This window comes from Sinocyclocheilus grahami, unplaced genomic scaffold (genome assembly GCF_001515645.1).
Source record: "Sinocyclocheilus grahami isolate Dianchi unplaced genomic scaffold, SAMN03320097.WGS_v1.1 scaffold1237.1, whole genome shotgun sequence".
NCBI lineage: Eukaryota > Metazoa > Chordata > Actinopteri > Cypriniformes > Cyprinidae > Sinocyclocheilus > Sinocyclocheilus grahami.
Window position 1 is genome coordinate 13,006 of NW_015506416.1, and position 15,512 is coordinate 28,517.

Genomic DNA, 15,512 nt, shown 5'->3' on the forward strand with positions numbered 1-15,512 from the left:
TAATTTTATTTGTATATCTCAAACTCAAACATGCTAAATGAAGGATTATATATATATATATATAATTACATGTGTAATTATAAAACTATATCAATGCATTTTTTTCATTTTAAGTTTTCTGTTTAAACTATTTTTGGAACAGTTTTACAATATACAGTACATGTTAATTAGCACATTTAACTGACATAATTGTGTCAGTTAGCACAAACGTAAAACAGCTATATCAGTTGATGTGAAAATTGACACATTAAAATAACAATGTCTTATAAATTAAACAGTTGGCATGAGAGCTGTGTATGTACATCTCAGAGGGATTTTGATGGTACTTTACCCATTAAATGTTTTTTGGTATTCTGCTCTGGTCTAAAAACTATAATGAAACACTTAGGAGCAAAAATACAGAGAATCAGACCAAAGCTTGAAGCTAAAATGGCAAATATCTCCACAGCTACAGTAAATTTCCCTGGAGAGCTAACATACGCTGGAACAAATGTGATCCATACAGCACAGAATATGAGCATACTGAATGTGATGAATTTAGCCTCATTGAAGTTATCAGGCAGCTTACGGGCAAGAAAAGCTAAAACAAAGCAAAGGAAAGCTAAGAGGCCAATATAACCCAGTACAGCCCAGAAACCTATAGCTGATCCTAAACCACATTCTAGAATGATCTTTTCTTTGTAGTGTTGCATATTGTTGTAAGGAAAAGGGGGGGATATTGTTAACCAAAGCACACATATAAGGACCTGTACAAGAGTGAAACCCAAAACACTGAATTTCTGTTGAGGAGGCCCAAACCATTTCATGACATTACTTCCTGGAAGTGTAGCCCTGAAAGCCATTAACACCACTATTGTTTTCCCCAGAACACAGGAGATACAGAGGACAAAAGTGATCCCAAATGCTGTGTGACGCAACATGCAGGACCACTCAGTGGGCCGACCAATGAAAGTAAGTGAACAGAGAAAGCACAGAGCCAATGAGAAAAGCAGTAGGAAGCTCAGCTCTGAGTTGTTGGCTTTTACTATCGGAGAGGCCCTGTTTTTGTAGAATACTAAAGCAATGATCAAAGCTACTAAAGCTCCGGCTACAGAGAAAGCAGTGAGGATGATACCGAGGATCTCATCCCAGGAGAGAAACTCCACTGGTTTTGGAAGACATTTGTCCTTCTCTTTGTTGGGCCAGTACTCAGGATGGCATGGATAGCAATCTAAAGAATCTGAAAAATTGAATTAATAACTAAATTACACATAGACATTTTAGCCCTGTGAATCCGTTTAAATTATATTAAGCCTTAAAGTTCTGCATAATTAAGGGCGTGGTCACTTGAGTGACAGGTGGACTGCCACAATCGAGCTAGGTGGGCGTGGTTTCAACAACCATAAAAGCTTCTGCAAAATGATAAAATGTAAATAAAAATATGAATTTATTCGAGACCTACTACAGCGCACGCACGTAAAATATCCACTACCTAGTGGATATAGTCCAGCTACGTCATCGTGCTACAGGCTGCTGCAAGGACCTCTTGGCCTCTTTGCCCATCTTTGATTATCTGGGAGTGACGTGTGGTGACGCACTGCCAAGATGGCGACGGCCGCCTCCGCCCACTTTTGAGCTTCAAAAACTCTCTTCGGAACCCTACGGGTGACATCACGGACACTACGTCCATGTTTTTATGCAGTCTGTGGTTGTAATGAGTGAAGATGTCCCTGGAATTAATAGTTTTGCCTTCCTTTTATGTGGTTAGGCTACTTCAACTACAGTCTTCTTTCTGCAGCTCTCACCCACAGTTGTGATTTCACAGCAACAACAACAATAATTATAAAAAGGTCTAGTTTGTTGTGATCATTATTTCTTCTCTCGTGATCTCTACATAATTAAACATTGTAAAAATAATTTGTAAATGGATTTTCACATGGATTCAGTGGTACAAATAGTTTACATGAATTTGTAAAACATCACAAATATTAGACTATTATAAAGCAATGTTTTATATAAAATATAATTTTATTTGTATATCTCAAACTCAAACATGCTAAATGAAGGATTATATATATATATATAATTACATGTGTAATTATAAAACTATATCAATGCATTTTTTTCATTTTAAGTTTTCTGTTTAAACTATTTTTGGAACAGTTTTACAATATACAGTACATGTTAATTAGCACATTTAACTGACATAATTGTGTCAGTTAGCACAAACGTAAAACAGCTATATCAGTTGATGTGAAAATTGACACATTAAAATAACAATGTCTTATAAATTAAACAGTTGGCATGAGAGCTGTGTATGTACATCTCAGAGGGATTTTGATGGTACTTTACCCATTAAATGTTTTTTGGTATTCTGCTCTGGTCTAAAAACTATAATGAAACACTTAGGAGCAAAAATACAGAGAATCAGACCAAAGCTTGAAGCTAAAATGGCAAATATCTCCACAGCTACAGTAAATTTCCCTGGAGAGCTAACATACGCTGGAACAAATGTGATCCATACAGCACAGAATATGAGCATACTGAATGTGATGAATTTAGCCTCATTGAAGTTATCAGGCAGCTTTCGGGCAAGAAAAGCTAAAACAAAGCAAAGGAAAGCTAAGAGGCCAATATAACCCAGTACAGCCCAGAAACCTATAGCTGATCCTAAACCACATTCTAGAATGATCTTTTCTTTGTAGTGTTGCATATTGTTGTAAGGAAAAGGGGGGGATATTGTTAACCAAAGCACACATATAAGGACCTGTACAAGAGTGAAACCCAAAACACTGAATTTCTGTTGAGGAGGCCCAAACCATTTCATGACATTACTTCCTGGAAGTGTAGCCCTGAAAGCCATTAACACCACTATTGTTTTCCCCAGAACACAGGAGATACAGAGGACAAAAGTGATCCCAAATGCTGTGTGACGCAACATGCAGGACCACTCAGTGGGCCGACCAATGAAAGTAAGTGAACAGAGAAAGCACAGAGCCAATGAGAAAAGCAGTAGGAAGCTCAGCTCTGAGTTGTTGGCTTTTACTATCGGAGAGGCCCTGTTTTTGTAGAATACTAAAGCAATGATCAAAGCTACTAAAGCTCCGGCTACAGAGAAAGCAGTGAGGATGATACCGAGGATCTCATCCCAGGAGAGAAACTCCACTGGTTTTGGAAGACATTTGTCCTTCTCTTTGTTGGGCCAGTACTCAGGATGGCATGGATAGCAATCTAAAGAATCTGAAAAATTGAATTAATAACTAAATTACACATAGACATTTTAGCCCTGTGATGGACTGTGAAAATGGAAAATTGATTGATAAATGGCTTGGTGGAGCAGGGTTGCTTTAAGCCTAAAAAAAAAAAACAGCACCTGTCTCATTGCTGATCTCTCCTTCAGCACAGTTAATGCAGTCATAACAGCAGACAGGTTTTCCTTTTTGTACAGCCTTCCTAGTACCTGGAGGACAGCTTTCACTGCACACAGACACAGGCACCTGCATGTGACAAGTACAAACATCACTCACAGATATTCACAGTTACATTGAAACATAACAAAACATTGTATACCGTTTCTTTGCCATCGTTCCAAATGATAGCTCTACTCAGGCTGAATTCTTGGCCTTTAGGTTGGGATGCATCATAATGGCCCACTGTCACAAAATCAATTGAACCGTCTACCTGAAGCTGCCAATTCACAAGTTCATAGGTTGCCACAGGGTCTCCATTGGTGTCAAAAGAAATATGATAATTATTTTGAGTGAAGTTTACTTGCTTAAGCTTATCAAAAACCTGCAGGAGGGACAAACAAAATCCAGATGGATTTATATATGTATATGTATATATCTCATACACACACAGGCACATACGAAGAAAAGTTTAATTCGATTAAACTTATATCCCTCTTAGTTGATCGTAATTTAAATTCAGTTTGAAAACAATGAGAAATATTTACCTGCCAGGGTTCAACTTTCACGTATTTGTCACAATGTTTTTTGTTACAGACAATAGCATCTAGGGCATGGGCTATAGCGTATGTGGCTTTGTACACCATGTTAGTGATCCGCAACTGGGACGTGTCAGTGTACGGGTTCTGTAAAGCGCGCAGGTCCTCTGTGCCATCACAAGCTGGCATACCAGCAGAAGAACCTGTCTGCCTTTTTAGACTACAGCTGAATGAGCTTTCCCAGAATTCTGTCAGCAGGGGAAATTTTAGCGCTTGTTCTGGCGACAGGTCAAGTAGAAAGTTACGAAAACCAGGGATAACTGACCGCGGGATTCCAAAGCCCACAGCACCGATACACAAATTAAAACGCAGCATTTCTGGGTCTGTAACCCACGCCTCGCTGCCAATCCACTGCATCGGGGGAGGAGGCTGCTGGCTCAACTCTTCTAAAAGGATTCTCATATCACCTGAGGCCAGGAAGGCAATTATTACACGGGCCATTGATCTGCGAATGACATCCGCGACTCGTTTTAGTTTGCTGCGCGGCTGGGTCCTGTAATAGGCCTCAGAATACTCCACACAGATTCCCTCCTCCTCAGCTGCTTTCAGGAATGATGCCATGCCATTGTTCCCGTAGTCTGAATCACTGCGCACTGCTCCGATCCACGTCCATCCGAAGTGCTTGACCATCCGTGCCAGTGCTGCAGCTTGATGGTGATCACTGGGGATGGTCCTGAAGAAAGTAGGATACTGCCGCTTGTCACTGAGACACGCGCACGTTGCGTAATGGCTCACCTATTGTGCATCGTGAAAGCATAGGGGAAAAGTAAGCAACCCATCACAAAACACCAAATGTAATTACATACGCTACATTTTAAGGGGCAGTCCACATAGGACGCATATTTACGTTCTCTCTGCGCTATTCTTAAACGTTATTTTTACAGGTGCGCTAAACAAACGATTTTGGATATGGCGCGTGTCAATATTTATATCTTAAATCTTATTTTCTCTCAAATGTTCTTCAGACCGTGTTGTAACCAATACTCTCTCTCTCTCGCTCATATATACATATATACATATAACAATAATGTAGGCCCAAACATCTATCTATCTATCTATCTATCTATCTATGATGAAAAAAATAAATAAAAAAACAGTGATATTGAACCTGCACCTGTGGAATTCCAAATGGACTGAGGAGTCTTGAAATGCTTATAGACGGTGTGGAGCCAGATTCTGCGACTACTGCTGTAACAGCTGCAGATTTTACACAGGAATCAGTGTCGTTAAATATTAGATCTAGTCCGTTGGCAAGCTGAAAGGCTACTTTGACTGCCATTGGCACAGAGGCACAAGAGTCATATATATGATACCCTAAAGTGATGCCCGGTAGGAAATCAGAGCTGTTGTTGATCTCCTCGATGGCAAATTCAAAGGCACGAACAAAGCGCATCTCTCTGAAACCCACACTGTTGAAATAGAGGGAAAAAATACACTTAAATATACGACAATATGAAAACAATTGCACATCCCATTTTTCATTATAATTTTATAATATATATATAAATATAAACAGTATATATATGCAATATCATGCTAAACATATATTATCCCTTCCTACATGTATATGCTAACCTCCCACTGCACTCTAGTGGTTGTGGCTGTCTAGTGTAAGTGTGCTTCTCTGTCCTCAGATAGTCATGAATGGAGAAAACCCCCCCAATAACCAAGTCTCCGTTCTTGAAGAGTGCAGGGGCCTGAGGGTTGCCTTGCAGGATGCAGGTACCAAAATTAACTCCACACACAGCAGGACAAAGCCTGGCAATGCAAAGTACTGTTATGAGTGAAACATGCATGTCTCCTTCTAGAACAGTGAACTCCCCAAATATCAGGTGAGCATTTCACCATGTTTAAATAGCTACTATTGTTTTCTGTGACAATGAATTTGCAAGGGGAAAAAAACGTAAGAGGGTGTGGTTAATATATATTTAATACTCAGTTATAATTACAATATATCATAAGGTTAATCCTAAAAAAAACAAAAACAAAGTCACTCCACCCCCTGTCAATCCATGGAGAAATGTGTTACATTTAAAATGCATTTTTATATTTATTTCTGTCACTGTACTACTTTTTACAAGTTTACACTATTATTTTACTCTGACAAATAGGTCATATTCTGCACCCTGACATTGTTGTCCTCGTTATTATTATTATTATTATTATTATTATTATTACTTATAAAGAGCATGGACATACTGTCCCAGGAGAGATGTAGAATTGAGCTTGGCCTGTGTTGTACCTTATGGTCTCTCAAAACATTTAGCAGGAAAAGAAGATAATCAATGTAGTGTCCAGTAAATTAATACACTAGCACACACTGCTGAACCATTGTGTGATAACTAATTGTATAATGTCTCATTTGTATGAATGGTAGCAATAAGAATTTAACCCTGTTTGGGTTCCTTGTTTAATGTTTCATTTGTTGAAAAACATGGTTCCCTTTATTTAATTTCTTCTAATTGTAGTGATCAACATATAAATATGAAGTTAATTTTGTATTAATTTATTAAATAATTTACATTTGGTTTCTTGAAATAAATAATTTGTGAATACAATCTGACATTGTAGTTATATTTTTGCAAATTATGTGGCATTATTTCAAATAATATCAAAGAACAAAATAAATAGATAAATAAACATGACAAAATTATTAGAACACTAGTATTTTCACCAGCTAAAAATTGTTTTAACTCAGTTATTTATATATATTGCTGTAGTGTGTCAGTAGGAAATGTCAATATTTATTTAATTTTTTCTTCTTTTATACAATCACTCTGTAAATTGTAAATGTGTTGGGACTGAATGGAACTCCAAACATCATAAGTGTTAAGTTAAAATGAGGAGAGTATGACATTTGACTCCTACTCATAAAAAAAAATAAAAAAAATCTGTGTTGATTTAATGACTGTTGCTATTTTGGTAATTTAGATATATATTTTATTTAGCATTTTAAGGATTATTTCTATTTCATCCCATTTGTGCGGGGCTCACAACATTGTGAATTGTATTATTTGTCTTTTCCCATTAGATGTTGTTTGGTGTTTTTCTGAGGCTTTATTAAAATTATATAAACCTTGGGGGTGAACAAGCAGAAGAGGAGACCAAAACTAGATGCTAAAATGGCAAAAATCTCCACAGCAGTTGTAAATTTACCAGGTGAACTGACATATGCAGGTACAAATGCTAGCCACACCGCACAAAATATAAGCATGCTGAAAGTGATGTATTTGGCCTCATTAAAATTGCCTGGCAACTTCCGGGCCAGAAAAGCCAGAAAAAAACAGACACAAGCCAAAAGGCCAATATATCCCAGCACACACCAGAAGGCCAGATCAGAGCCCACACTGCAATCCAGGATGATCTTGGACTGTATATATTTAGTATTTCTATAGGGGAAAGGAGGGCATGCTACAAGCCAAGCAGTACATATAATCACCTGGACCAGAGTGCAGCAGAAGATGATTATTTTCTAATGTAAGGGGCCCAACCATTTCATTATATTGTTTCCAGGTCGGGTAGCTGTAAAAGCTGCCAAAACCACTAAAGTCTTGCCCAGGATGCAGGAGATGCAGAGAGAGAAAGTGATGCTGAAGGCAGTGTGCCGCAGCATGCAGGACCAGGATGTAGGTTCCCCAATAAACACCAAAGCACATAGAAAACATAGAGTCAGCGATAACAAAATGAAAAAACTGAGTTCTGAGTTATTTATGCGTACTACAGGAGTGTTTCTGTAATAGAGAAATACAGCAAACACAGCTAAAGTTAGGCACGCCCCAACTAAAGCTATTACTGTTAGGGTCAATCCCATTGCATCATGGGACAGGAATTCGACCACTTTTGGAATGCACACTGTTCCATCAGCATTTGACCAGTAATCTTCAGAACAGGCCATACACTCTACTGAATCTAAAGAGAGGGAAAGACTATAAAAATTAGGATGAAGATCACTTTTTTTGTGAGATTTATTGCTGCATTATTGAAGTTGTTCTCCAACCTGTCTTATTACTGATTTTGCCAGTGTCACATGGTACACAGTCAAAGCAGCACAAAGGCTGGCCACGCTGGACAGCTTTCCTGAATCCTGGAGCACAGCTGTTGCTGCACACAGACACCAGCACCTGCTTAGCCAACAGATCCACATAAATTAGAAATGTATATTAGTGTATATTTCAGGTCAAAATAATTACTTGACAAGAAACAAACTAGATAATATTAATCTAACCAGAATGAATTAATGAGCATGTGACATACTTTGACATAGACTGAAAAACGATAGCCGTTTGCGTTTCCTTTCCATAGATAGAACTGCCATCTTCAGATGAGCAATTCTTTATTTAAGACACTTACCTCCATTTGACCCTACAGAACTTCAGAACATGGAATCTCATGTACTGAAATACACTGTGAGAACAGCTTGCCTCAGTCTGATGGCCGGGCCAAATGATAGCCTTCTCCTGGATGACCAGTTCTTGGCCAGATTCTTGTGCACCATCAAACATGCCCACATTAACAAACTCAATATTTCCAGCTGAGCCCCTCTGCCAGTTTATAAGGTCATAAGATGGAATAGAATCGCCTTTCATGTCAAACTTCACTGTCTCTCCTGAAATAGTGAATGACACCTCTTGGAGATACTGCTGTAACTGTGAAATATTGCATTGAAGAGATAAAAACAAGACAGTTTGTTTACAATGGTTCAAGTCATAACCTGGTACACAGTTACTTTACCATTAAACATTTAAGCACTCCTTATTTTGAATACCTGCCATGGGTAGACACTGTGCAAGTTTGCACATGTGGAGTTACTAAATGGCCCTTGTCCAGGTGTACAGTGAATAAGATTATGCAGGGAATAAGCAATGGCATAGACTCCTTTATAAACATTATAGGAAATGCGGGGGCTGGAAGTGTTAAAATAGGCAGAGTGCTGCACCTTTAGAGTCTCCTTCCCTGTACAGGAGGGCAGATGATTATTCAAGCTGGAACTGGAGGGGGAGCAGCCATATAAAGCCCCCCACAGCTCGTGAACCAGAGGATTTGAGGGGTACTTTTCTGGATTGACTGTTGTGAGATACTGTCTTAACCCAGGGATTTGGCCCTGTCGTATACCAAATCCTATGGTCCCTCCCAAGAAAGGGTAATATTCACTTCCTGTGAACACAGAGGCTGTTACCCATGCCTCACTAGCAATCCACTGTATCCCAGTGACATTCTGTTCCATGTAGTCTCTCAAGAAGGGTGTGAGCTCCCCTTCAGCTGAGAACACCACTACCACCCGAGCAGTGGAATGGTTCATGACACGAATGATTTCCAGCGCTCTTTGACGCTCGTATAAGAGAGGAATCATCTCCTGATAAGCAACACATATTCCTGTACCCTCCAGCTCCTTCAGTAAGCCCTGAAGAGCAAAGCGACCATACTCGTGATCTCCTCGTACCACTCCTACCCAGGTCCACTTAAAATGCAGCAGGAGTTTTGCAATGGCCTTTACTTGATAGGCATCACTAGGGATGACTCTGAAGAATGTGGGGAATTCTTGCCTGTCACTTAAACAGGCACAGGATGAAAAATAACTGATCTGTCAAGAAAAAAAGGAAAAAAAATATGTAACAAGAATATGATTTAATCTTTGATCTAAAGTTTTAGTGCACAGGTTTCACTGTCAGTCGATAACGCTGTTAGACTGATAAGACTGTCCATTACTGGAAAAAAAATACAGACAGACACACACACACACACACACACACACACACACATACAGCATAATGCACTTACATTAAAAAAAAAGTTTCACTTTAGACTCACCATTGGTATCCCAAAAGGCCTCAAAATTCTTGAAACTACAATAGACTGAGCTGATCCAGATTCTCCGATGATAGCAAGCAGTGGACCAGCACCTTCACACATAGGACTATTTTCTCCATTTGGCCCATTTAGAACAGCTACTGCTGATCTCTGCCCTGTCAGAGGGTATGCACATGAGTCAAAGATTTTGTAACCCAGACTGTAGTTAGGCAGGAGATCGGCTCGCTTGTTTATTTCCTCTACAGCAAGTTTCATAGTAAGGGCCCAGCGGAAAGCTCTTGGATCAAATCTACAGATGAAGAAAACAGAAGTAAGGACATAAAGGGCATTCAAACTTAAACAAGCAGGTTTACATATTTCTAGCAAAACACACTTTCAAGATGTTTATATTCAAGATGTTCTATATGCAGTTGAAAATAACTAAAATTAATTAATTCAACTTTGTTACTCACCCATTACATTTGACTGGCCCCGGTTTGTAAGTACAGTTAAGGTCTGGCATTTCCTGATTGTAGTGCAATGGAAAAATACCACCTATTACATAATCTCCATTTGCCATAAGTCCTGGCTCAAAATCATTTTGCAGGACACATTTTGAAGTATGTCCAGGAGTGAGTGCACTGAGATGATGAATCAGAAGCCATGGGAGCAGGACTGTCATGCTCTCTAATGCCTGCATCCCTTAGCATGACTACAGTGGGTAAGATACCCTGTTATATATACCAGACACAGGTCTTAATGCATCTCATTATGCATCACAGTCATATGTCACCAGTAGGATTCAAAATACTCATATTTATAAACATGCTTTATTAATATGCTTCCTTTTTACAACACTAGCACAACCCATGGCCATACATATTGTATTCATTAGAAAGACAATAATTAGTTTTAGTGTAATGCAGTGTATGTTAGTTTTAGCATATAAGAATTTATACAGGCTGATTGTTTGCTCCACATCCCTATATGAACATACCACATTAGAGTAAACATAGCATATCATATTAGATGAGCTTTGTTCATTTAAACTATATTCCTATACTTTTATTTTAATTCAATATCCCAAACACCTCATATATCATTTAATAACTTTTCCCATGAGATGTTGCTTGGTGTTCTTCTCAGGCTTCAGTAAAATAATGTAACATTTGGGGGCAAATAAGTAGAGAAGGAGGCCAAAACTAGAAGCTAAAATAGCAAAAATCTCCACAGCAGTTGTAAATTTACCAGGTTGGCTGACATATGCAGGTACAAATGCTAGCCACACTGCACAAAATATAAGCATGCTGAAGGTGATGTATTTGGCCTCATTCAAATTCCCTGGCAACTTCCGTGCCAGAAAAGCAAGAAAAAAGCAGACACAGGCCAAAAGGCCAATATATCCCAGTACACACCAGAAGGCCAGATCAGAGCCCACACAGCAATCCAGGATGATCTTGGACTGTGTATATTTAGTGTTTCTATAGGGGAAAGGAGGGGATATTGTAAGCTAAGCAGTACATATGATCACCTGGACCAGAGTGCAGCAGAAGATGATTATTCTCTGCTGTGAGGGGCCCAACCATTTCATTATATTGTTTCCAGGTCGGAAAATATAACACAACTAAAGTCTTGCCCAGGATGCAGGAGATGCAGAGAGAGAAAGTGATGCTGAAGGCAGTGTGTCGCAGCATGCAGGACCAGGATGTGGGTTCCCCAATAAACACCAAAGCACATAGAAAACACAGAGTCAAGGACAGTAGGATGAAGAAACTGAGTTCTGAGTTATTCACACGGACTATAGGGGTTCCTCTGTTGTACAAAAATATCAGCAACACTGTGACAGTCAGAAAGGCTCCGACAACAGCTATCACAGTCAGGGTGATGCCCATTGCATCATGGGAGAGAAACTCCACAACTTTTGGGACACACACTGTTCCGTTTGCATTGGACCAGTAGTCTTCGGGGCATGGCATACAATCTATCAAATCTATAAAAATAAAAATAAACAAACAAACAGATAAATAAATAATAATAATAATGACAACACGTCAATGCATTTAAAGTTACATTAATGACAGTATAAACAAACCTGTCTGATTACTGATCTTGCCACTCTCACATGGAACACAGTCAAAGCAGCACAGAGGTTGCCCACGATGGGCAGCAGTCCTGAATCCTGGGGCACAGTTATTATTGCACACAGAGACAGGTACCTGTGAAAATAAAGTGTATATACTGTATATATATATATCGCACACATAAATAAGTATTGCTTTTTATTTCTCCTCTTTCCTATTACTTGTTTCGCTTCTGTTTCAGTTTTTATAACTTGCTATGGATAAAAGCGTCTGATAAATAAATAAATAAATATATATATAAATACAACAACACATTATAGCCAGTGCTTCACACTAATCTGTTCTCATCATCATCCAGTCTGTCTGGAATGAGATGAAGAAACAGAACAATCTGAGACAGACTAAATCCAGAAGAAACCTACCTGCAAAGCTACAGTACTGTTAAATTTTTAAGCACTTTTATAAAAATGTTGTAATATGAGGATGCTGTCAAAAATAATGTTATAGATAGACTTTCTTTATTAAGTAACGTTTGTTCAAGTAACAAGTATCAAGCAACGTCTATTAACTAAATTAAATCAACATTTCATCCTTTGCGTTTAAAGCAGCTTTTGCCCTATTGGTGCACTTGCGCACAGTTTTTCAGGCAGCTTTGGAAATATAAACTGATATTTCCTACTGACACATTACAGCAAAAGATAGAAATAACTGACTTAAAAAACATTTTTTAGCTGGTAAAAATACTAATGTTGTAATAATTTTGGACACCACTGTGTGTGTACATATATATATATACACACACACACACACACACACACACACATATATGTGTGTGTGTGTGTTTATGATAATAGGGGCACAAGGACTATATACTATAGTGTCAGTTATATTATTAGAACAACAGATGGCACTGCAGTGCACAGTCAACACCTTGCCTTGTTATGCTGGTTAGACCACATAATGGCCTGCTCCTCAATCACCAGTTCTCTCCCGGAATGCTGAGCACCGTCATAGAGGCCTACTTTAAATATATATATATATATATATCAGTGGCGGGCCGTGCATTTTACACCTAGGTCTTCAGTGGCGTCCTACATGAATTAATCCATCTCTTTATACCATCATAATGATGCCACGGCTATAGAAACCATAAATATTACACAGTAATGCAGTATAACAGGGCACTACATAACAGACAGGTATCTTATGTAGCGAGAATGAATGCCATTACTAAAGAAAGAAACCCAATGAACAATTGCGCAACACATCACCTGTAGCTGAAGCATAATACATGCTAATACTGTAGCTGACACAAATACAGTCCATCCGATGTTCTTACAGACATTTATTCACCCAAACGCATTTATACCTTACAGATAGCATTGGTATAAAACAAATAAGGTGATTACATGTGTTTTAAAGTTGACCTAACAATTTAATGTTCTCTTACTGCTTTATTTCGTCTTCACGATTCTCCCCGCCGGTCTGCCAGAGATTTACAATAGAGGACAACAGAAGTAAGCAAACCAACAAAAGAGCAATATGTACTAAGACAGTCTAACACAGTACACAAAGCAAGTATACACACACACACACACATATAGGGTTTAATATAGAGTTGGCCCACCCTTTGCAGCTTTGTGCACTGGTGCGCAGTCATGTTGGAAAAGGAAGGGGTCATCCCCAAACTGTTCCCACAAAGTTGAGAGCATGAAATTGTCCAAAATGTCTTGGTATGCTGAAGCATTAAGAGTTCCTTTCACTGGAACTAAGGGGCCAAGCCCAACCCCCGAAAACCCACACCATAATCCCCCCTCCACCAAACTTTACACTTGGCACAATGCAGTCAGGCAAGTACCGTTCTCCTGGCAACCGACAAACCCAGACTCGTCCATCGGATTGCCAGACAGAGAAGCATGATTCGTCACTCCAGAGAACACATCTCCACTGCTCTAGAGTTCAGTGGAGGCGTGCTTTACACCACTGCATCCGACGCTTTGCATTGCACTTGGTGATGTATGGCTTGGATGCAGCTGCTCGGCCATGGAAACCCATTCCATGAAGCTCTCTACGCACTGTTCTTGAGCTAATCTGAAGACCACACGAAATCTGTAGGTATTGACTCTGCAGAAAGTTGGCGACTTCTCATTCGGGAGTGCAAATTGGTTTAATTTGGATTTGTCTGTGCATGGTTTTTTTACTCTCATAGATTTAGTTACCATTGTCATGAATTATACGACTGATAGACTGCAACGGCTGGAGTTAAAAATCATCATATGTGTTCTACTGAAGAAACAAAGTCACCTACATCTTGGATGCCCTGGGGGTAAGCAGATAAACATCAAATTTTTGGGGGGTAAACTATCCCTTTAAGGGTATGAATACTTATGCAATGTACTTATTTCAGTTTTATTATTTTTAATACATTTACAAAGTTGTTACAGTTCTGTTTTTGCTTAACATTTAACAGTTTAACATAAGGCAGCAACATAACAATACGTGGAAAAAAATAAAGGGGTATGAATACTTTCGCAAGGAACTGTGTATATATATATATATATATATACACATATTTTATAATTAATATATAATTATACATATCATATATAAATATATTATATATACTTTATTAATATATATATATATATATATATATACAGTGGTGTGAAAAAGTGTTGGCCCCCTTCCTGATTTCTTATTTTTTTTTGTTTTCCCTTAATAATAAAAACTGCATGTTGTGTTCACTTGTGTTATCTTTGACTAATATTTAAATTTGTTTGATGATCTGAAACATTAAAGTGTGACAAACATGCAAAAAAATAAGAAATCATGAAGGGGGCCAACACTTTTTCACACCACTGTGTATATAGGGAGTGTTAGTGTTAGAAGGTTACAGCTAGCTTTAGAAGCAAATAGAATAGAATTTTAATTGTTTGATTGTCATTTCATGCACAAGACAAGGCCAATTTTCACACATATTTCTTCTCTCTTAAAATGTCCTATTATGGCAAAGAAGAAAAAAAAAAAAACTACTAATCAGGTCGCACCTAGAAAAGCACGCCGAGAAAGCGCGCCTAAAGCACAATGCTTCATGGGTTTGCAGTTTTTACCTCATTGGAGTCATTACACACTCAATCTTGTATCTTTGTCTTTTTGTTCGATTTTCACATTTTTTTTACTTCAGTTGAAAGTGTGTAATCTTGCGCTTTAGCTGGTTTGGTTAATGGTTTAGAACGCTTTAACCAAGATTTAAAAAAATGAAAATATAATGAGAAAACTACTCCCAGAATGTTCCGGTTACTATCGTAACCTCGGTTCCCTGAGAGCGGGAACGAGACATCACGGAGATATTTCTCCGTTATGGGAACTCCTTCCCTTCCAACCTTTCCTGAAGTCCTATTGGCTCCCGCCAGTCCAAATGACTGGCCAATTTAGCGAAGTATGCAAATTGCATGCAAATACTGACGAGCTCGAGAGGCAGTATAAAATGCGGTGCACGCGACAATTACACAACCACCGTGATGTCTCGTTCCCGCTCTCAGGGAACTGAGGTTACGATAGTAACCGGAGCGTTCCCTCTCGAGCTTTCACGAGACATCACAGAGATATTTCTCCGTTATGGGAACGATATTCCATCCCACCGTGAGAGAGGCTACGAG

General features: G+C 38.7%; 2 protein-coding genes and 2 pseudogenes across 2 annotated transcripts; all 4 read right to left on the reverse strand.

Annotated features, from left to right (window-relative positions):
• Window positions 1-305: 305 nt before the first annotated feature.
• LOC107568356 (extracellular calcium-sensing receptor pseudogene) lies at window positions 306-1,223 on the reverse strand (annotated as a pseudogene).
• Window positions 1,224-2,305: 1,082 nt separating this feature from the next.
• On the reverse strand, window positions 2,306-5,781 carry LOC107568349 (extracellular calcium-sensing receptor-like). Its single transcript, XM_016254306.1, has 6 exons — window positions 5,561-5,781; window positions 5,100-5,394; window positions 3,935-4,720; window positions 3,550-3,771; window positions 3,353-3,476; window positions 2,306-3,210 (listed from the first exon to the last, which is right to left on the reverse strand). Exons 1-6 carry the CDS (start codon window positions 5,779-5,781, stop codon window positions 2,306-2,308), a joined length of 2,553 nt encoding a protein of 850 aa, XP_016109792.1.
• A 1,214-nt stretch (window positions 5,782-6,995) lies between these two features.
• Window positions 6,996-10,472, reverse strand: olfcv3 (olfactory receptor C family, v3). The gene is given in 6 exon segments (XM_071582349.1): window positions 6,996-7,894; window positions 7,983-8,106; window positions 8,407-8,631; window positions 8,751-9,566; window positions 9,794-10,082; window positions 10,246-10,472. Coding segments are annotated over 6 exon segments (2,580 nt in total).
• A 399-nt stretch (window positions 10,473-10,871) lies between these two features.
• LOC107568350 (extracellular calcium-sensing receptor-like) overlaps window positions 10,872-15,512 on the reverse strand; it is a 25,222-nt pseudogene continuing 20,581 nt past the window's right edge.